The sequence below is a fragment of the Capricornis sumatraensis genome, chromosome 20, assembly GCF_032405125.1.
Source record: "Capricornis sumatraensis isolate serow.1 chromosome 20, serow.2, whole genome shotgun sequence".
NCBI classification, from domain to species: domain Eukaryota; kingdom Metazoa; phylum Chordata; class Mammalia; order Artiodactyla; family Bovidae; genus Capricornis; species Capricornis sumatraensis.
The window spans coordinates 58,425,552-58,447,562 of record NC_091088.1 but is presented as its reverse complement, the minus strand read 5'-3'; the positions used below and the strand labels follow the sequence as shown (position 1 = coordinate 58,447,562).

General features: G+C 52.3%; 2 protein-coding genes and 1 non-coding gene across 4 annotated transcripts; 2 read left to right on the top strand and 1 right to left on the bottom strand.

The window, feature by feature from the left end:
- Window positions 1-446: 446 nt before the first annotated feature.
- PPM1N (protein phosphatase, Mg2+/Mn2+ dependent 1N (putative)) lies at window positions 447-4,446 on the bottom strand. The gene is made up of 5 exons (XM_068993093.1): window positions 3,535-4,446; window positions 2,394-2,511; window positions 2,212-2,317; window positions 2,067-2,127; window positions 447-515 (listed from the first exon to the last, which is right to left on the bottom strand). Exons 1-5 carry the CDS (start codon window positions 4,444-4,446, stop codon window positions 447-449), a joined length of 1,266 nt encoding a protein of 421 aa, XP_068849194.1.
- Window positions 4,447-5,855: 1,409 nt separating this feature from the next.
- Window positions 5,856-14,235, top strand: RTN2 (reticulon 2). Of its 2 annotated transcripts, XM_068992653.1 has the most exons (10): window positions 5,856-5,906; window positions 7,765-7,809; window positions 7,933-8,403; window positions 8,510-8,773; window positions 11,159-11,366; window positions 11,741-11,879; window positions 12,029-12,098; window positions 12,226-12,272; window positions 13,528-13,586; window positions 14,154-14,235. In XM_068992653.1, exons 1-10 carry the CDS (start codon window positions 5,873-5,875, stop codon window positions 14,233-14,235), a joined length of 1,419 nt encoding a protein of 472 aa, XP_068848754.1. In that variant the 5' UTR covers window positions 5,856-5,872. The 2 variants fall into 2 exon arrangements, with proteins under 2 accessions (XP_068848754.1, XP_068848755.1); XM_068992654.1 differs by lacking the exons at window positions 5,856-5,906; window positions 7,765-7,809; window positions 7,933-8,403; window positions 8,510-8,773 and adding an exon at window positions 9,469-9,481.
- A 3,764-nt stretch (window positions 14,236-17,999) lies between these two features.
- Window positions 18,000-18,086, top strand: TRNASTOP-UCA (transfer RNA opal suppressor (anticodon UCA)). The gene has a single exon. It is a non-coding gene; the product is annotated as a tRNA-Sec (tRNA).
- Window positions 18,087-22,011: the final 3,925 nt, after the last annotated feature.

Genomic DNA, 22,011 nt, shown 5'->3' with positions numbered 1-22,011 from the left:
ACATATTTGCCAAATGACTGAGCAAATAATGCATGTTTGTTTTTTGTGTTTTTTTTTTTACAAGAAAAATCTATTTTGAATTATGTAATTAAAATTTAATCATAAAAACTTTCCCCAACCTCCCTGCCAAACAGATGAAAAATAGGAAGCAAAGAGAAGATTATTGAACTGAGTGTTTTTCAGAGTCCAATCAGCTCTAATTATTAGACATTTGGTTTTGGGGTTTGGGGTTTTTTTTTTTTTTCGGTCTAGCTGGTGGGTGGAATTTCCCCTCTCTCATAAGACGTCTTATGAGAGGGAAGTATGAGAAAGGGAAATAAACACTCTGGGGTTCCTCCATCAGCTTCTCTTCCTTCCGCTGGTCTCAAAACTGGGGAAGGGGAGTTCTCTTCCTTAATTCCGCTGAGGTCCCAGCTGGGTAGAGGGTCCTCAAAGGATGACAGCTGTTAAGCCTCCAAGTGCAAGGCAGAGATTGAATGGGCGCCAGTGGGTTCCTCAGCCCCTTTCTGCCCCTTCTGTAAAAACAAAATGTGGAAGACGGTGAATAGGAACCCCTTCTTGCCTCTCGGTATTTACTCCCTGGTGTTCTGAATGCTCCACTCCTATTTTTTCCTTTGAGGAACCAACATTCCTCATCTCTTCAACCCCTTTGTTTTAGGGCGAGGGGACCCCAAGGCCAGGCACTAAGGGATGGGCCTGTGACCCCAGCCTGGCCAGTCAGAGACACGGACACTGGTCGGGCACGTGACCCAGTATGGCCAATGAGAAGCAGCTCTGGAACCGCGGCTGCCCCCTACTGGGAAACGCGTGCTCTCACCACTGGGGATCTTAGGTTCCTGGGACGTAAACCTGGAGCAGAAACTCTCTGCCACCTCAGACCGTGCCAGGAAATGAAGCCAACTCAGAGAAAATAAAACTAACTGCATGACATCACTTGACAACTGGATGCAGTCATGCCTTAAGTCCCTGAACTCTTCAATTACACGGACCAGTAAATTCTCTGCTTTGTCTTCGCAGTTTGAATGAGGTTTCTGTCACTCACAAATCAAAAGAATCCTTACGAAGTTCTCCTTTCTGCTGCTAAGAAATTATCCATACCCCAAGCCAAAGAGTAATAAATAACCCAGCTCCCTTCTCTGCCCTGCAAAGGCCTTCCAGTTTCCACTCTCCCATTTCCTCCCAGACCTCCACCCTATACCTTAATTTATATGGCTTCACCCACTACCTCCTTGGACATCTTCAAATAAGCTTTGTGATCCCATGGACTGTTGTCCACCAGGCTCCTCTGTCCATGGAATTTTCCAGGCAAGAGTACTAGAGTGGGTAGCCATTCCCTTCTCCAGGGGATCTTCCCAACCCAGGGATCAACCCAAGTCTCCTGCATTGCAGGCAGATTCTTTACTGTCTGAACCACTAGGGAAGCCCCCCAAATAGGGTATCTGGGCCCAATCCACAACCTCTCTCCTCTAAGACCTAGACCACCCTCAGAGATGTCCTGGTGGTCCCCGCAGAGCAGTCAGGTTGGTCATCAACGTTCTGTGAATTTTTCTGCCTTATTCCTGGATGGAGGGGTGGTGCTTGGGATGATGGAGCTTCACGGAGCAATGTTGTTGTTCAGTCGCTAAGTCATGTCCCATTCTTTGTGACTCCATGGGCTGCAGCAGGCAAGACTTCCACGTCCTTCACTATCTCTGGGAGTTTGCTCAAACTCATGTCCATTGAGTCGGTGATGCCATCCAACCATCTCATCATCAAAAATCTCATCTTCTGTTGCCCCCTTCTCCTCCTGCCCTCAATCTTTCCCAACTTCAGGGGCTTTCCCAATAATGGAGCAAAGTCAGAGGCACATTTCTTGGAGAAGAAGCACAATCTCTTCTCTGCTTCTGCTTCCGATCCCACCCCCCCCCCCCACACACCTATCACAATTCTTCAGGAACAGGTGTGAGAATTTATTAATATATGGGGCAAATCCACTCTGGCTGCAATTTCCCCATCACTTAAAGGAGTAGGGTGGGGGCTTGAATTACATGCTTCTATGAAAACGTTCAAGAAAACAGGGTCCTTACCACACAGTGCTGTCTTGAGGCCTGGCAGAACTGAGAATAAGCTTCAGCGATGACTGTGGCCCTAGAGAGCAAAGGAAGGCCTTCAGGAGGGCATCCTCCTCTGGCCAGCAACTCTCCCATTCCAACCTACCCCACCCCAACTCACTTGCAGTAGAGCCCTCCCCCAGGAGGTAAATCCGGGATGTCCTCAGAGGCCAGAGTCCTGAAAACTGTGTTCAAGCTGGGGGGCTCTGAGGCAGAGGCACACAGCTCTGAGAAAGAGACAAGAATTGTGGGGGTGCTCAGCTGGCAGACAAACCCTTCCGCTGGACTCCCAACACCGCTCACCTGCAACTCTGTGTCCCAGGGCTGCATCGAGCAGTACCTCCTTCCTGACGGCCTCCTCACAAGGTCTGGGAGCCCCCGGAAAGCAGACCAGGAGGCAGGTCATGTTGTCCAGGCTGCCCTGGAGAAGGTGGAGAAAAGAGAGCCTGGTGGAACACACGTGAGGGCCTCAGCACAGGGCTCTATGCCTTCAGCAGCAGTTTCCCAACATCCCCCTTGTTCTAGTACCCCCTTCCCAATCTGGTTATGCGCATTTCTTGAAAGTCCCACCCTTCTGCCACTCTAAAGCAAGCCTCTCACAAAGACCAACTGCTTAGGCCACGCCCTCTCTTGCTGTCCTAGCCCCACCCCGTCAAGCAGAACCACTTTGGCCACCTGATGCGAAGAGCTGACTCACTGGGAAAGACCCTGATGCTGGGAAAGATTGAGGGCAGGAGGAGAAGGGGGCGACAGAGGATGAGATGGTTGGATGGCATCACCGACTCAATGGAAATGAGCCTGAGCAAACTCCAGGAGATAGTGATGGACAGGGAAGCCTGGTGTGCTGCTGTTCATGGGGTCGCAGAGTTGGACATGACTGAGCAACAGCAACGACAGCTTCTCTTTTCCAAAGCTCCTCGCACTTTGCTGTTTAGCTGCTCTTCCTTCTGCCACTAATCACACCTCAGTACCCACCTCTAGGCCTAAGCGTTTGTGTTTAGTCGCTTCAGTCGTATCCGATTCTTTGCAACCCCATGGACCGTGACCCACCAGGCTCCTCTGTCTGTGGAATTTTCCCGGCAAGAATACTGGAGTGAGTTGGCATTTCCTACGTCAGTGGATCTTCCCAACCCAGGAATCGAACCTGCGTCTCCTCCATCTGCTAGACTGCAGGTAAATTCTTTACCACTGAACCACCTGGGAAGCCCTAATAGCTGTCCCATTCCAAAAGACCACGCCCTTTCTCTTAAACCCTTCCCGCGTATCTATCCATCTCATCTTGTCTCCAGTCTTCCCTCAGTCTCGGCCCTCTGCATGTTTTGACCCTGCCCCGTTCTTGCAGGCCCCGCCCATCCTCTAGTTTTACTTTAGCCTCTCCATCAAAGCTCCTCTTCTCTAAATCCTTGGTTCTTCCCTCAAAGACCTCAAGCCCCGCCCCCAAGACCTTGCAAAGACACGTGTCCAACAGCTGCGCGCAGAGAAGCTCTGGGGCCAAGCCCAAACAGAGGCGCGATGCCACCAGTCCCGCTAGGGCAGACCCGGACATCGCATCCCACACGCCATCAGAAGCCAAGAGCATGAACTCGTCCTCCGCTTGGCGTGCCAGGGCGGTCACCTCAGGCTCCGCGGAAACGAGTTGCTGTTCCGGGGGCCTTCCCGGAGCCTCTTTGTAGGCAAAGTCTCCCAGTGCTCTGGACACTGCCAAAGAGCCCTCGAGGCGCCGACGGCTGATGGTGCCGCCCGCGTCATGGATGCGTTCACGTTCTCGGGGACGGATGGGCCGATGGTCCTCGGTGCTGAAGGCCACGGCGCCGGCGCGACTCAGTACCGCGCGAGAGTCACCGCAGTGCGCCAGGTACAGAAAGCGCGGGGAAACCAGTAACGCCACAGCGGTGGAGCCCCCCGGCTCGCCGCGGGGCCAGAGCGCACGCAGGCGCGCGTCTGCGCTCAGAAAGGCGCGGCGCAGTGCTTCGCATACGCCCTGGGGCTCGCTGGGCTCCGGGCCCAGCGCCTCAAGTACTTGGCCCTTCAGGTGGCGCGCGCCGAAGAGGGCGGCTCTTGCCCCGCCGTGGCCGTCGAGGACTGCGAAGAAAGCCCAGCCCGGGGGCAGCCCGGGTAGCGCAAGGCAAGCGCAATGAGCGTCCTCCATGTGTGCGCGCCAGCCCTGTACTGCGCTAGCCCCGAAGCGTAGACCCCACGCCGCCGCCGCACCCCCGTGCGGCCGCTGGGCGCAACGCGGCGCGTCTAGGAGGGACTCAGGCCGGTTGGGAGACCTGCATCCCTCCTCTTCCTCCATCTCCTCTTCCTTGCGGGCTGGCCAAAGGAGACGTTCCAGCAGGCGGGCAAGGGCCGCCATCCTTCGGCCTGGGGATTAGAAAGACTTCACCCTCTGCACCTGCTAACCATCCCCGCCCCACCCGCTCACTAATCCCCTGCCTTGTGACATTTTAAACCATCTAAATCTCCTTCCTATGCCCTTGACTTGCACTCAAGTCACTAGAAAGGGTTGAACTCTTAGGGCTTCCCTCTTTCACGTCTTCAAAGCGAGGCTTTGGGTTTGGATCAGAGAAAAATGACAATAGTGCCAATCTAGCACTGACCATAGCTACACATAATTTTACATCATCATCTCCAGTTTACCGAAGAGGAAACCGAGTCACAGAAGTAAACAGTGTTATTGGGAACAATTTCTAGCATCTGTATTCTCAACACAACACTCGGCTTCGGGTACCCAGCCCTGCTCTGTCCAGTCTTCTCCCATATCAGTGGTCCCATCCCGGGTTTCAAAAGCTTTCAATTCTTAACTTTTTTATTTCGACCTCTCGCTCTCGGTCTAGTCCCTGGGTTTCAGTCGCTTCTCTTCCAGGTCCTGCCCATCCATTCATACATACAGTGGCTCCAAATATTTGCTATCCCGACTGGACTCTAGCTCCGCCTCTTAGCTACAGGCCCAGCCCCCTCACTCCAGATTGCGCTCACCTTCTGAGCCACACCATCTCCCTTGTTTGTTCTGCCTTATTCCCCCTAGGCCACGCCTCTAGCTCCTCTGTCTCGGACTGACTCCGCCCAACTCTGAATAATTCCAAATTAGCTTAAGGCCCTTCAAGTCTGAGCTCCTCCCCTTGTCTCAAAAGTTTCCAAGTAGTTTCTTCTCGCCCCCTTTCCCACTCCCACTGAGATTCTAAGCTCGCACCTTTACCTCCCAGCGGTAATCTTTGCACCCTCCCTTCATTGACACCTCTAGCTCCACCAGAACAGAGTCTGAATTCCACGCCTCCATCCTCTCCGCCTGGGCTCCTGCATCCTTATCTCTCTGAGCCCCTCACCCAACCCTCGGCCCCACTTCACTCCCACTAAAGGCCCCGCCCTCCTTTCTCTAGACCCCGCGGTTCAGACCGCCTTCCAAGACTTCTCGACCAGTAGCCTACCGCCATAGCTCCGCCCCTCTATTAGGAAGACCACACCCCTCCATCCTCCCGCGCTTTTCCCCGCCCCCTCGCCCTCCCTCAGGTTCCTCCCCTCGGTCTGTGGCCCCGCCCCTGGCCCCCGCGCTGCAGTGCCCCCCCCCACCAGCGGCCCCTCCCGCCCCTACCGAGCTGAACTGAGGGCGGCGGCGGCGGCGGCGGCGGCGACTGCTGGAGCAGCCCGGCGGGAGGAGGCGGCGAGGATGGCGGCGGCGGCGGCGGCGTCCTGGGCGCGGCGGAGATGAGCGCTCGCGGCCCCAGGCCCAAGGCGGCGTGGCCGGAGTGGGCGGGGGTCCCGATGCAGGCCCGAGGGGGGCCATGGGGCAGGTCCTGCCGGTCTTCGCCCACTGCAGTGAGTAGGGGGAGGCTCAGGCCTGGTGTGGGGCCCAGAGGCCCGGGTGGGCTCCTCTTCGGTTTCCACTCCGACCTGGGCCGCGGGAGAGCCGAGATAGGGGAGGAGGTGAAGGAGACAAAGGAAGATCTGCCCTCCCCCATGTTCTAGCAGCGATGGGGGAGACTTGACCCGGAGAATCTGAGTGAGACTGAGCAGAGATTGGGGGCACTGAGAGAGCCGAAGGGGGGCGCGCTGGGCGCTTGTATGTGCCGCGGGGCTCCGCCCGGGCATGAGGACGCTCTCCAGGAGCTGTCCCCTCGCCCTGGTGCTGGCCGCAGCCGGCGGGGAGGGGATTTCGATGGAGGGGTAGAGTGAGTATGGAGAAGAGGGGTCTGACTCCCCCTCCCCCGCATCACCCATCTTCGCATCCCAGCTCCGTTTTCTGCCCAAAATCAGAGGCAGCCCCGGTCTCACCCGAAGTGTCCAATCCCCTGTCCCCAGGAAACAGCCAATCTCTGGGTTGGGGCTAGGACTCCTGGATCCTTAGCTGTTTTTACCACTTTCATTCCTGGTCTCCTATTCCCCATCTGAGGAAATGAGGTGGGAGCGGGGGGCATGCGATTTCAATTTCCAAAAGGTATTGAGCATCTCCTGTAGGCAAAGCCCAAAGCTAGCTCTGAGAGGCTGAATTCCATAATTGAAATTGAGCCTTATCTAAGCCTCATGATTTCTGAGCCCAGAGCTCTAATGGTCCTGGTCTAACATTCTCTGTCTCACACCCCTGAGGTTCTGAGAACTGGAGATTTCAACACTGACCTAGCCATTTGCATGTCTTGGGAGTCCAGATGCCAAGATTCTAAGAATTTGTTATTTCATCGTTTTAGCGTATCATCCCTACATTCTAAGATCTTGTCCCTACCTGGGCTTACAAAGGAAGGCCCTTCGTCTTCTCCCCACCCCACCCCCACGTTACCTCTCTGCTCTCATCTCCAATCATCTTCCCTTCAGTCACCCTGTTCCAGTTATATCTGCACACTTCTCTGTTCCTCAAATAGGCAAAGCTTAGTGCTTGCCTCAGGGCCTTTGCACTGGCTTTTCCCTCTGCATGGAAGACTCTTCCCTAGATATTCTCATGGCTTCATCACATCATTCAGATTTCTGCTGAGATGACATCCAACGAGTCTTCCTCACCAACCTGTCTGAAATAGCATCCCCTTATTTTCTCTTCCTTTACTTTGATTTTTCTCCGAATACTTAGCACCCAACACCATAAATTTAATTGTTTGTGTCTATCTCCCCTATAGAGTGTAAGCTCTATAAGACTAGCGGTTTTGTTTACAATTGTATCTTCAGGATCTAAAATAGTGACTGGAGTTTATTAAGCACTCAAATAATGGTTGTTGAAAGAATTAATGATTGAAACCTAGAAGTCTCCTAAAATCCCTAAGGGCTTCCCAGGTGGCGCTGTTGGACCCGCTTGCCAATGCAGGAAACGTAAGAGACGCGGGTTTGATTCCTGGGTTGGGAAGATCCGCTGGAGGAGGGCACAGCAACCTGCTTCAGTATTCTTGTCTGGAGAATCCCATGGACAAAAGAGCCTGGCGGGCTACAGTCCATGGGATCGCAGAGTCAGACACGCGGGAAGCAACGTTTAAAGACTCTAAGATCAAGATTCCTGGATTTGAACTTCCAAGACCGAGCTTCCGATAGCAGGGATAGGAAGGTTTTACAGTCTGTATGCAGAATATTCTAAAGGGCCTGTGATGAAAATTCTAAGATTTCTTAATTCAGACACGTTTCCAGGACTGGCTCACTACTGGCTCACTAAGTCAGGCAGTCTAAACTTCTAAGAGTCCTCGATATTTTTCTCTTGCAGAAGAAGCTCCGTCTACAGCTTCATCTACCCCTGACTCCACAGAAGGTAAACAAAGAGGGAGGATGTGAGAGTGGAACTTGAAGGGGGCCCACAGCTGGGCCAAGGGATTAAGGGGAGTGGGTTAGGGTCTTCGGCAGAGGAGTTCATGCCCTCCTTTGCTTGTGGCAGGAGGGAACGACGATTCGGATTTTCGGGAGCTGCATACAGCCCGGGAATTCTCGGAGGACGACGAGGAGGAGACCACGTCGCAGGACTGGGGCACTCCCCGGGAGCTGACCTTCTCCTACATCGCCTTCGACGGTGTGGTGGGCTCTGGGGCTCGCAGGGATTCAGCCGCTCGCCGCCCACGGCCCCAGGGCCGCTCAGTCTCGGAGCCGCGAGACCTGCCCCCTCAGCCCGGCCTGGGCGACAGCTTGGAAAGCATCCCCAGCCTGAGCCAATCCCCAGAGCCCGGGCGTCGAGGTGACCCCAGTTCTGCCCCTCCAGCTGAGCGCCCCCCGGAGGACCTGGGGCTCCAGCTGGATCAGCTAGGCTGGGCGACCCGGGGAGCAGTGACTGCGGAGGACTCTGCCACCAGTAGCTCCACTCCGCTGGAAGACGAGGAGCCCGAAGGATCAGTGGCTGGAGAGGCTGGGAAAGGTGAGATGTCTGAGGTGCTGAGACTGAAGCCACAAGGGTGGGTGGTTTCTTTCCTGAGGGCACCTCCAAAGCGAAAGCTCAGAGCCTTCTCTCTCTAACGCACCAGAATTGGACCTACCACTCGGATTTGTGCAGTCCTCGCCGCTGGAAGTCTTTACTCCACAGCCCAGCCCTGTCTCTGGGATCCCCCAGACCCCCACCCCATCCCCGCCTCGATCCCAATCCCGGGATTCGAACTCTTCGCCGGATGAGCCCTTGCTGGACGAGAAGGAGGAAGAGCCCTGGGGGCAACTGGAGCGGGAGCCAATCACGGGGCAGTGCCTCGATAGCACGGACCAATCAGAATTCACATTGGAATCACACGTTCTAGGTAAACTCCGCGAGGGAACGGGCTACTTTGGACCACTGGGAGGGTGGAGGATTGATATTTAAAGGCACCAAACTCCCGAAGGAACGGAGGAGAGTGGAGAAACGGAGGAGGTATTGCTATTGGCAGGACATTATAAACTCTACCCTTAAAAAAAGTCCCGTTATCTAAGATTGCCATTGGCTCTTTTTATATCGCTGCCCCTCCCACTCGAGAAATTAGCCCGCCCATTGAGGGTTTAGGATTGGGATTGGCTAATTGCTTAAAAAAAAAAAAAAAAAAAATCCCTCTTTTGTAGTGCTCCCCCTAGAGGCTGATTTTGGACAGGCCAAATCCCTGAAAATGTAAGGCGCTCTTTTGAATGTAGCCACCCGGCTCGCAAAAGTAAACGCGGAGCCTTTTAAAACCTTTCTTCTTCCCTGACCACTAGCATTGGCAAACTGTAAATATACCCGCCTTGCTTTAAAGTATGCTCAGTCTTCATGAACAGTTCCTATAGGTTGGTTGTAGACATCCCTGCTTTCGGCTGTTTACAAAGAGAGCCATACCGTTTTGGAATTGTTCCCACCTCTATGGAGAGCCATTGGCTGGGTACAAAGGGGGCCCCGCCCCCTATTCCCTCCCTCCGGGTTCCACTGAAGTGGGCAAAATCCCTGAGAAGCAGCGGTGTCTGTAGCCTCTCACTCGGAGGAGCCGAGATGGGGAGTAAAGGTGGGCTTTCGGGGCGGGCTGGGACGCGAGGGCTGGGGGACCGTGGAAAAGGCCCCAGATTCGCTTTTGTCGCCCTCAACTCTGGGGGATGTTTCCTCTTGGTCCCAGACTCCTCAAAAATGCAGGCTGGGGCTGAGGGGCTGTGGGGGTACCTAGGGAGGGCGTGGTGGGAGTGTGGGGTCCCCTCTCTCTCCAGCCGGAGCTTTGGGGCCCGAGAGCAGCGAGGCCCCCTCCCCCAGCCTCTGGTCCAGGCGGCGCTGTCACTCAGTAGCCGGACGGGCCAGCACAGCTGCGGCAGAGGCTCCCTCCCCCGCAGCGCGCCTAAACTTAGCCCCCGCCTCAGACGACCCGGCCCGTCCCCCACCCAATGGCGCAGGCCTCGGGGAGCCTGCAGGGGAGGGGTTGAGGGCAGACCTACCCTAGTTACAGTAGATGGGAGGATGTGTATAGGGAGGATGCAGAAGTGAGGAGAGTCAGACTCTGAGGGGGACTGGTTGGGATGGGTCAGTTTGATTGCAGGAAGGGTGGTAGGATGGAAACTGTCCAGAAATAGAAGGCAGGGTACCAGGCTCTCAGTTCAGTGCTCAAAAGGAAGCCGATTATAGGGAAAGCTGTTAAAAGTTAAGATGCGTGAGATGAGGGTTGGGGTCCAAAGGCCACTGATCAAAGCTTAGGCTGGGCCTGGGAGGTGAGTTAGAAATTTGAGTTAGAGCCTAGGAAGGAGAATGATGTCATTAATATTAGGACGTAGATATATGTGTTGGTAGGGATATCAGGGAGATGTTACTTTATACCCCTCAGGGTGCATAAAAGAAAAAGAACAATAACACCCATTGCTGGGCAGGATGCTGGGAAGGATTGTTAGACTCTGGTTTGCAAGCAATTCAATAAAATTTATGATACTTGAAAATACAAAATTAGTCCACCCTGCGATTTGACCCCTGGGATTGTATCTCAGAAACAGAACCTCTTGGAGGTTCTGTTGTTTCCAGTACTGTCTAGGAAGGGGATGGAGGGAGGAAACAAAATAAATGGCCCAGCAATAGATACATGGTTGAATAAAATGAATAATGGTGTAGCTACACCATGGAATATTGTGTAGCCCTTAAAAAGAATGAATTAAAGGCTGTTCTAGTTGACCAGAAGAGAATTCTAGGAGAAAAAGTAGAGTGAGATATGCATGATGCAGAAGAATGATTTTTTTTCACCCAAACTTCTGTTCACACATACTCTATGGGCAGGAGTAAGCTTATGGGGACTCGCTAGACAGTTAACTTGGGTTTTCCAGGAGGCATGCATGGAATGAAAGTGTTAGTCGCTTAGTCATGTCTGATTCTTTGTGACCCCATGGACTGTAGCCCGCCAGGTTCCTCTATCCATGGGATTTTTCAGGCAAGAATACTGGAGTGGGTAGCCTTTCCCTTCTCTAAGGGATCTTCCTTACCCAGGATCGAATCTGGGTCTTCCGCCTGGCAGGCAGATTCTTCATTGTCTGAGTCACCAGGAAAGCCCAAGCGTGGAATAAAAGAAGACAAATAAAACTTTGGAAATTGGGCTAAGGCTCCCACAGGTGTGTCAAGAGGTCATGGTTCAGCCCCAAGACAGGAAATACGAGGTCAAGAGGTCAGCCAGGGCAGCTCCACAGCCCAGCCTGATCGACGCCCCCTCCCTCCACAGTGGTGGACCTGCTGCACTGGAAGGACGCGAAGACGTCAGGAGTGGTCTTCACAGGCCTCATGGTCTCCCTGCTAAGCCTCCTGCACTTTAGCATCGTGTCCGTGGCCGCCCACGTGGCCCTGTTGCTGCTCTGCGGCACCATCTCTCTCAGGGTTTACCGAAAAGTGCTGCAGGCCGTGCACCGGGGGGATGGCGCCAACCCCTTCCAGTGAGAAGCCCCAGCCCGGCCCCCCACCCCTTATCTCTGTCCAGACCCCAGCGCTGACCCATGACCTCAGATCAGGCACTGACTTCTCACTCTGGCCCCGACCCATCCTCTTCCTGTTCCTAACTCCAACCTGATACCCTGACATTAAACCGGACTCTTGACCCTTGGTTTCCAGGGTCAAGACCCTAACCTCTGATCCTCTGACCTCTGACCCTAACCTCTCCTTGATCCCATCTCCTGACCCTGACCTCCACCCTACCCCTCTACACCTGGTCTCCTTCCCAGCTCTCATTTCTTGTCCTTGTCTTGGGCATCCCCCTCAGCCTGGGCCCCCTCCACCTGCCGAGTTGCCTCACACACCTCTGTTCTCTCAGGGCCTACCTGGATGTGGACCTGACCCTGACTCGGGAGCAGACTGAACGTTTGTCCCAGCAGATTGCCTCCCGTGTGGTTTCTGCGGCCATACAGCTGCGGCATTTCTTTCTGGTAGAAGACCTCGTGGACTCCCTCAAGGTGCCCTGAAGCCCCCCACCTCCCTCCTGGGTCCCCAGCATGCCCCTGGCTGCCCCTGGTGGGGTGGAGGGGGAGGAGGGCCATTGCTGTGTGAGTTCGCCGCCTGGGGTGCACCCTGTAGGCTCTGCTCACCCTCGCCTCACCCTTAGCTGGCCCTTCTCTTCTACATCTTGACCTTCGTGGGTGCCGTCTTCAACGGTTTGACTCTTCTCATTCTGGGTGAGCTGGGAAGGCTGTGGAGGGCAGGGTGGGGAGGTAGGGCGCTGGGGCTTGGTGGGGGACAGGGTTATGAATGGAACTGTCAATCTCCGGGGAGGACCCTGACCCCCCACCTCTGTGCCTGCAGGAGTGATCGGTGTATTCACAGTCCCTCTGCTATATCGACAGCACCAGGTGAGTGTGACAGGCCTTCAGTTGGGAGTACCCCAACCAAACACAACTGGGCTGATCGCACCCTGCCCCCCAACAGCCAGGGTCGATGACAAATGTCCCAGCCAGAGACGAGAGGACCAGCTGGTGTTCCTACCCCGACAGAGTCAGGATCTGACTGACACGTGCCAGGCACAGGTGGTCTGCCTGCTGCCCTTCCTCCAGGCAGCTAGTCTACCTAATACATTTCAGGAGTCAGCGACAGGCATTTTGATTGGTGTCCCATGACAGAGCCAGGATCTAGCTGATGTATCCCAACCCAAGGCAAGTGGACTCACCGATGCTCCTCCCCAACAATGATGCAAGGCCTGCCTTGACATGTCCTAGCTCCAGAGAAAGCCTGACTGGTGTCTTCTCTCCCTGACACAGCAGGAGGCCAAACAACACTCATCCTAGCTAGAAACAGGCAGACAGATGAATGCCTCCTCCTGACAGCCTGATACCCTCTGTCCCTGTAATACCACCAGGGACTGACAAACACATATTCCATTTGCAGACAGATAGACAGACTGATGCTGTCTATCTCTACACATAGCCTGGGTCTGACTGGCACCCATCTCAGCCAATCAGGTGGACTGACTGATGCCCTCACTCCCTGAAACTGCGAGGGACTGACATTTCAGTTAAATCAGGTGGGATGTCTGTTACCCAGAACACTGACAGAACCGGGCCAACTGACATACATCCTATCCAGAGACAGACAGATGGACCGCATTCCATTTTGACATTCTCCAGCACAGCTGAGAGCCCAGTGATGCCCCTGCCTGCCAGGGATATAGTCCTAACTAACTCCCTCACATGCTGGAATCACCAAGACTCACAAAGTCAGCTAATGTGAATTTAAATCAATCCACTCAGGGACTTGACAAGCAACACTAATGCCCTCTGCTCTTATGCTGTCCCTAAACACACATACATACACACATCTCAAAGATAAACAGTAGTGCCCAGGACACAAACTCACTGGCAAATTCTTGTGTCTACCCATCATCCCTTCCTACACAGAGTATGGTCCGATCAGTTTGACACTTCAACTTGGACTTCTGACTTCCAAGGGTATTTTATTAGGTTTAGAGTTGAAGGTGGCATGGTAGGCTGCTCCCCCAAACTCCTGATTTGAGTCGGGGCAGGGGAGGGGGAAGGAAGCAGCCTCCTTAATGAATTAGGGAGAAGAGCCCCCTCCAATCTCTCCTTTCACCCTTTTTCTTCATCCCCCCAGGCCCAGATTGATCAGTATGTGGGATTGGTGACCAATCAGTTGAGCCACATCAAAACTAAGTAAGTGAATGTGGTGGAGATGGATGGGATGGGGAATGGGGAAACTTGGGGACCGTTCCCCTTGCCCCCTTTGTGCCCCCACGTCCCCATATTCCTTATCTCTAAACCTCCTGGGGTTGAATGCTGCTGCTGCTGCTAAGTCACTTCAGTCGTGTCCGACTCTGCGACCCCATAGACGGCAGCTCATCAGGCTCCCCCGTCCCTGGGGGCAGAATACTTGCCCTCCAGGCAAGAATACTGGAGTGGGTTGCCATTTCCTTCTCCAATGCATGAAAGTGAAAAGTGAAAGTGAAGTCGCTCAGTCGTGTCCGACTCCTAGCGACCCCATGGACTGCAGCCTACCAGGCTCCTCCATCCATGGGATTTTCCAGGCAAGAGTACTGGAGTGGGTTGCCATTGCCTTCTCCATATCTCCTTCCTAAAAGGTAAGAGACAATTACATCGCAGGCCAGTAGGTGGAGGGCTGGGGCTGGTTTGGGCCCTAAGTTTCTCCTTCCAGTTTTCCCTTTAGTTCTCAGAATTATCCTCTCTTGCCCCACCCCTTGACTCCACCTGTTTTTCCTTCAGGATCCGAGCTAAAATCCCAGGGACCGGAGCCCTTGCCTCGGTAGCAGCTGCAGTCTCCGGACCCAAAGCCAAAGCCGAATGAAAGAGGTGTCTCTGCCTGCGGGACGCCTGCCCCCACCCCGTGTAGCCCTCTGCCCTCTTCCATCTCCTTTCCATCCCTGCCCTCTCCCAGCCTCACCCCGAGCCATTTCCCAGTGGGTGTCAGGATCACTCACACCAGGGAGTTTGCGCAAATTGCCTGAGCGGCCAGGACTACATTTCCCAAGAGGCTCTGTGTAGGAGTTCAAGGAAAGCGAGGCACCTTGGCCGCGGGGCCTGCTGGGACTTGTAGTTGCCTAGATAGGGCACACGCCCTGCACTTCCGTGACCCCACCGCTGGAGGCACCGTGAGGGCTTGGTGTCTCTTTTGACGCCACTAGCCCCAACGCTGGGGCTTTGCATGGGGCCCAGGGGAGGCCTGAGCTTGGATTTACACTGTAATAAAGACTTCTGTGGAAAACCCAGGGCCTCCTGTGCTTCCAGCCCCCTCCAGCTTTCATATCCCTGCCCTGAAAAGCGCGTAAGTGATTCTCAAGAAGGAACCTTCCCCATCTCTGCAGAAGAAGAACCGAGAGGCGGCAGATCCCAGGGCTAGTCAGGACTTGACAGTCGCTTTCCACGCCTGCGCTCCTCGCGGACGTCACTAGGCGATTCCCACACTCTGCCTGCTGTGCCCCCGGTCTCACTTGAGTCCCAGACCCATGTATCCAGCTGCCTTCTGGAGGACTCCCCCCTCAAATCTATCCAAACCTCTTCCTGGTCCTACCTGATTTCCAAGTCCGGGAGCCCCCTCCTGTCCACGTTGTCGCCCAGCCAGAGACCCAGATTTGGCCCTGGGCTCCTACTCCCTCACATCTATTCAGTCGTGAAGCCACGCCTATTTCACTCTCACAAACGTCTCTCATCCATCCACTTCTCTCTATTCCAAATGCCTTGGGAATAAACACAGGGCCTGGTGGCCTCTGGGCCTCGGTTTCCAAAACTAAACTGGGGCAAGAGAAGACAGGAAGCTCGACTCTAAAGACTCAGGCACCTTGGGACTTCCTTGGCGGTCCAGTGGTTGAGACGCTGCGCTTCCCCAGCGAGGGCCGTGGGTTCGATCCCTCCTAGGGGAAATAAGATCCCGCAGGCTGTGCAGAAGGGCCAAAAAATAGGGGAACAACAACAACAACAAAAAACGACAACAACAACCTCTCTACTTATCGACCACGTGACCTTGAGTAGGAAGCCTCCCTTTCCTCAAATGAAAAGTTGTCACCCTAAGCTACCTACATCCCACTCCGTTCCTCGGACTTTTGATGATCTATATACCACCTGTTCTGCTAGTTAACTATTTTGTTCTTTTTTGCCATATCACATTGCTTGTAGAATTTAACCCCCCAACTAGGGATCAAACAAGGGCCCTTGGCAGTGACAGCACGGAGTCCTAATCACTGGACCACCAGGGAATTCCTTAAATTGGTTTATTAAAAAAAGTAAAGCAAATGTCTTTTAAAATGAAATGTTATTCCACCACTAAGGAAGTCAGTATCCCTTGCCAGCAATAGAAGATAACAGTTAAACACAAAACTATTACCATGTAAAATGTTTACTTGTGCATCACTTAAAATCTTGCCTGTAGTGAGGCATGTCACATTTTACAAGATACATAATAATAAAAGTGGTAGTTACAGTACCAGATTTTATATACAGGGGTTGCCTAGCAGCAGCTTGCTACTTAAGAGTACTTGAGGGGCTTCTCCTGAATCTAGATTTGGCAAGCAGGGGCAGTGTTTTGTTTTTGTTTTTTAGGGGCAATGTTTTAAACTTCCAAATAAAATAGCAACATTTCCTAAAGATATTTTTATTGATACTTTCCATAAGACGAAGTGTCCATTTGTCTTTATTAAAAACTGGAGGAAGAGGGACTGGTTGAGATTATGGACCCAAGAATGTCTAAAGCCCCCAAGCCCATCCTTGGCACCCCCACTGGAGGCAGGAAACAGGTTGGTGATGGAAAGTCTGAATTGAGTCACTCACAGTGCCACGTCTGGCTTTTATATCCATCTGCTTGTTATGATTCCCCCTAGTTGCACTAGTCTTGTTTTTCAGATGGGGAAACTGAGGCTCAGAAAAGGATGGTGATTTTTTTTTTTTTGTTCCACCACATGCAAATCTTATTTCCCCGCCTAGGGATGGAACCTGTGCCTCCTTTGTAGTGGGAGCACAGAGCCTTAACCTCTGGACCACCAGGTAAGTCCCCATATTCTTGCATTGATTGTACAAACGTTTAGCGAGCGTCTGGCAAGTGCTCAAGCACTCTTTAGTTATCAGGGACACAGAAATGAACCAAAACAAAGTCCATGGTTTCATGGAGTTGTTATTTTAGCGGGAGCAGCCAGACAATAAGCAAATGGACATAGACAAGGGTAGGTGGTGATCACCTGATCAGGGTGATGGAGAGAAGTCCAGCAGAAGAAGCGGACAGAGTGACAAGGCTTGCTATTTTAAACTGAGTGGTCAGGGACGCCCTCATTAAGTGGTGATATTTAAACAGAGACCAGAGTGAAGGGAGGCAGTGAGTCATGAAAACATATGGAGGAAAGGAGATTCAGACAAGGGGGTCAACAGATGCAATGGCCCTGGGAAGTGACCATGCCTGGTGTCTGCAGCAAGCGATCTGTGTGCCAGAAACCAAGTATATGAGGAGAGAGGAGTAGGAGGATATGGGGTCAGAGAAGTGGAAAGGGCTAATCGTCAGGATCCTAAAGCTGTGGTAAGAGATTTGACGTTTCTGCTAAGGCAGACACGGGAAGATTCATGTCGGGGAATGACATTGTTGTCACAGGATCACCTACTTGGATTATAAAAGGATCACTTTTTTTTTTGCTTAAATAATAATTACGATGACACAGTTTCTGTTTTCCCACGTGGATGGGCTGTGTGGATAGGGTAGGGTACTATCCGTTTCTATGGCTCACTTTCCTCGGCCTTAAAATGCAAATGAAAAAACTGATGATCTCTAGTGTTTAAGCTCAATGGGGACAGAAATTCTGTCATCACCAGTACCTAGGATTGTATCTGGGACTCTGTAGGCGCTCATTGGAAAAGACCCTGATGCTGGGAAATATTGAAAGCGGGAGGAGAAGGGGACGACAGAGAATGAGATGGTTGGATGGCATCACCGACTCGATGCACATGAGTTTGAGCAAGCTCCAGGAATTGGTGATGGACGGGGAAGCCTGCCGTGCTGCAGTCCATGGGGTCGCAAAGAGTCGGAGAGGACTGAGCGACTGAACTGAACCGAGAGGTGCTCATTCAACTTTTGAAAGGTTTAGATCGCTGAAGTTCCACAAAACAACAGCAGGTGTCGCACCAGCCCTACAGCCGCCAGCGCTGAGTCTCCGCGGCTGGGCTAAATCAAACTCTTAACGGGAACGGACACACTCGAATTCAGATTTTTCAGGAAAGAAGCTTCTGGATCCCGAATTATGAATCTTTTTTGTTTAAAAAAAAAATAAACGGACTTCTCTCTTGGATAAAAGAGGCTTCAGTCTCTTTAACAGCTAGACACCACGGGGCCACTTCCAGTACCACCGTTTCCCAGAATGCGCGGCGTTATGCAAATGAGACAGTTTCCAAAGAGACGTGATTCAATCCATAGGAGACAAATGCAGCATTTTGGGAGGATGTCTGTTGTAATAAACTTGGGAGAGTTTATAGATGTTGAAATCAACAGTTTCACACTCCCACAAACTATGTCACCATAAGTGTAAAAAATTAGAAATTTCTGAGCTTTATATAGCTGTGTGGGGGAACTTTCCTTCTGCCCGGATGATCCTCAGTGGTCTGGGGTGCAGGCTTCAAACCTGTAGCTGTCTAGCGACAGAGTGGTTCAATTCCACCTTTCGGGCGAAGCGGTTTCTCTTTTTCTTCTTCCAAACTGGACATTAGAATGCGAGTTGGCCCAGAGGACCTTGGACCAGCGTCTGGAGATGTCGCTGCAGTCTTTATTTTTGCCGCTCAAGTGTTTCCCTGTGAATACATTCACACACCCCACCCCTGCCCGCCCCGGGGAAAACCAAAGAACTCCAAAAGATGAAGAAAAACTCGTGTATACTCTCAGTTCTATGAAATTTACAGTTAGAAAGTGATCCTAGATTCCTCCCCTTCACTTGCTTACTCACTTATTCAGTCATTTACCCACTCATGTATTTAATCACGTTATAAAATAGTCGAATATTTATTCCTTTGATCATTTATTCATTCACATATTCAACAAGTATCTGCTGGGTGACTGCTCCATGCCCAGCCCTGCACTGAGCGGTCTTGGGGACACACTGATGACTACAAAACCCTGACCCTGACCTCGTGGCCAGTGGAGGAGACAAACTTTAAACATTAATTAACTCCCCATTGAATTAACAACTATCACTACTGGGAAGGCAGGTACAAAACCTATGAGGACGTCTTATAAGGAGACCTGAGTTCAGGTAGGGTGTCAGGGTAACGTTTGAACATATACCTGAAGGATGGGAGTGAATTAGTCAGCAGAAGGGGAAAGTATTCCAGAGAGGGAAACAAGACGGCTGTAATAACAGGGATGAGGATGGTAATAATTGCGCGTTTACTCTGTGCTCAGCGCTGGCATGTATAAGCTCACTGATACCCTTCAGCCCATTCTGCAGCTGAGAAAACTGAGGTTCAGAAAGATGAAGCCTTTTAACCAGGATCACCTTTGGGAGGCCTCCAACCCCAGGGCTCTCCCACCCCTGGACCATACTATTTACCACTGCCCGCTGCTGTCTTTTTCCTAAGCCAACTACTCACCAAACCCTGCCTGTTTTGCCTCCTTGAAGTCTTGAATCCTTCCCCTCCTCTCCAGCCCACAGCCCTGGTGCTGCTCCAGGCACCCCCCCCGACACACCTCAGTGTTCTCATCCTAGCCTCCTCCCTGGTCCTCTGCCTCATCCCCGCCTCTTTCCCAATTACCCTCAGCCTGGCAGCTAGAGGAGTCTCCCTAAAGCACAAAACTGTCCTTGAATTTCTTATGGCCAAAACCTACCAGAGCTCCCCAATACTCTCAAGAGAAGATCTAAACTTAGTCTGGAATTTTAGCTTGCAGAATCTGGTCCCTGCTCAACCTCTCTCTTCACACCTTTTGTTTTAGCCCCCGGGAACCTCTAGCTTCCTCAATGTACCAAGCCCTCCCCCGTCAACTCTTTGCATTTGACTCAGCTTCATTTGACTCAGTTTTTTCTATTTCCTTCTATCCCCTCTGTTTATCCTCTAAGACTCAGTTTAGGGATCCTCTCTTCCCAGAAGTCTTTCCTGACTCCCAGACCAGGTTAGGTGCCCCCACAGGGCCCCCCAAGTCCCATGGACTCCCCCAACTCTGCCCAATTTACATTATCCCTGATTGGGAACAAGTCTGTGTCCCCCCACTTGACTGTGAACCCTGGGAGGGGGAGCTTGAGGCTGTCTCGGTCTCTGCAGTGTCCCCAGCCCTGGACACATAATATTGTATGCGTCTGCTCAGTCACGTCCGACTTTGTTTGAACTAAGTAATAGTTCGAAATTAATGTTAGCACATTTTTGAGCTAATTAATAAATTAAGGGATCCCATTATGACAAATCCCCCTGCTTAGTCATTTACTAAGACACCTAACCTCTGGACCAGTACTTCAATTCTCAAAGTGCTTGCTGCTATGCGAATGAGAGTGGGCTTGGATCTTGCAATGGGGATGGCTCAGTGTATCTGTGGACGAAGTGGCAATATCTTTGGTTTAGTCAGTCTTGGGTTGTCCCCAATATGTTCCTCACTCAGAAGATGTGATCATGTGAAAAAGCAAAAGGAAACTCATCTTCACTGTAAAGTGATCCAAGCTTTATGATTCACATAACCCTGAGGACTCCCAATGTACCTGAGTGGTCTTCAACAGTTCAAGTTTTTTTCTACCTCTCACTTTTGCTCAGGCCAACCCTAGAGCATTACATGGTCAAGTATAAATTCTTCCCTCACCTGGAAACCTCCCTGAGCCTTTAGTATTTTGGTATCAGACACCTCATGGCTAATATTCTGCCTCATTACTTCTTCAAGGAGGAGGTACAGCCTGTCTGTGTGGGAAGTCCTCCTGACTGTCTAGCCTCCCTCCATCCTGCTGTTGACTGATTCACTAGTAAGAGTTCCAGCATATGTGTGTGTGTGTGGTCCTGTAGCAATCTAACCTTACTCCCTCATGCTGAAAGGAAGGCAGATGATGGGTGTCAAGAGCAAAGAGATCCTGAAGCTTGGTGGATACATTTTTAAGAGCTTTTTATTGGCGACAGTGCAGAACCACGAGGAGGAGGGTAGTGGCCCAGTGCCAGCCAGCCCCAGCCCCCGGGGGAATCAGGTGCAAAATACAAAAAGAATCACAAATACAGCATGGGGCAGGGGGGTTGGGGATTCAATACATTGTGGTCTGCAGGGGCAGGCCCTGCTCACAGCATCACTCGCACCCAGAATTCTCAAAGATACAGATTGCAAAAATCTATAATCCCTCAGCTTACTCACAAAAATAAAATATCAGGTCCCCAACAAACCCAGAGTCAGAAGACGGCTGGAGAACCAGGGACAGTCACATGGAAAGAGTCAGGTAAAAACTGGCAGAGAACAGACAGAGGCGGGAGAGACTCAGGAAGGAGATAGCCAGAGACGGCCAGAAAACAACCAGAGACGGCCAGAAAACAACCAGAGACAGCCAGAAAAGAGACAGCTAGAGACAGAGGCAGCCGGAGACAGGCAGCCTGGAAGTTTCCAGAAGCAGTGTTTCCAATTCAACGGCATGGCTTTGAGGGCCAACGTGACCTAGGCCAAGGATGCAGAAGCGCTCACACACTCACACGCGCGCGCACACACTCATATATAATATATTTATTTATACATAATAGATATAAGTGTCTTTCGCAAATCAAGAAAGGGATAAATAGCCACGGAAGTGGGTTGGGGGCGTCTGGGTTCAGGGCGGGAGCCGCAGGACGGGGCAGTGGAATGTTTTCCATGCAGCACAGAGGGCGGCGTGACCCACCCGACATTAAAAAATATCAATTGGCCTCATGATACAATCCTCATGAGGGGAAACACAGGGAAAGGCAGGGTTAGGGAACCTAAACCGAAAATTGGGGCTGGGGTTGGGCGAGGGGAAGCTGGGATCTCAGGGAACCCAGCCCCTTGGAGTTTGCCAGTCCAAAAATATTAGGGGGTGGTGGGGGTCAAAGCCTCAGCCTTTAAATCTTCTCCGGGAAAATGTCGGGGACCCCTGGCGATCTCCCCCTGCTCTCTTTCTAGAAAGGTTGTCGGAGGCCAAGGCAAAGGAGAAGTTGGCGTCCTAGGCTGGGATAGGGTGACAGGCCTTAAAGAAAAAGGCCAGGACTTGGTCTGGGGCGTGGAGGCGGGGGGGTCCTGAGGAGAGAGGCCACGTGGATGGATAACTGTCATCCCCTCTCGATTCTGTTACCCCCTCGAGTCTAATTCATTTTGAGGGGAGAAAGAAGGCAGATGGGGGGAGGGGAGACCACGGAAAGGCTTTGGGGAGTCGGGGGCTCAATCCCTCCGGAGGGGTTCTGTCCCACCCGGCTCCCCCCACAATCCGGCCAACTCGTTTCACAGTATAAAACACTCCAGCAGGACAGGCATCACAGCGCCCCCTGCTGCCTGAATCAGAGAGGCCCAACAAGGAAGGCCAGGAGGGGAGGCTGTGGGAGGTGGGTGGCGGGCAGGGGGAGAATAATACTGTAATCAGGAAGAAGGGCTGGGAGCTGAATGTTGGGGGAGGCTTAGGAGGTGGGAAATTCAAAA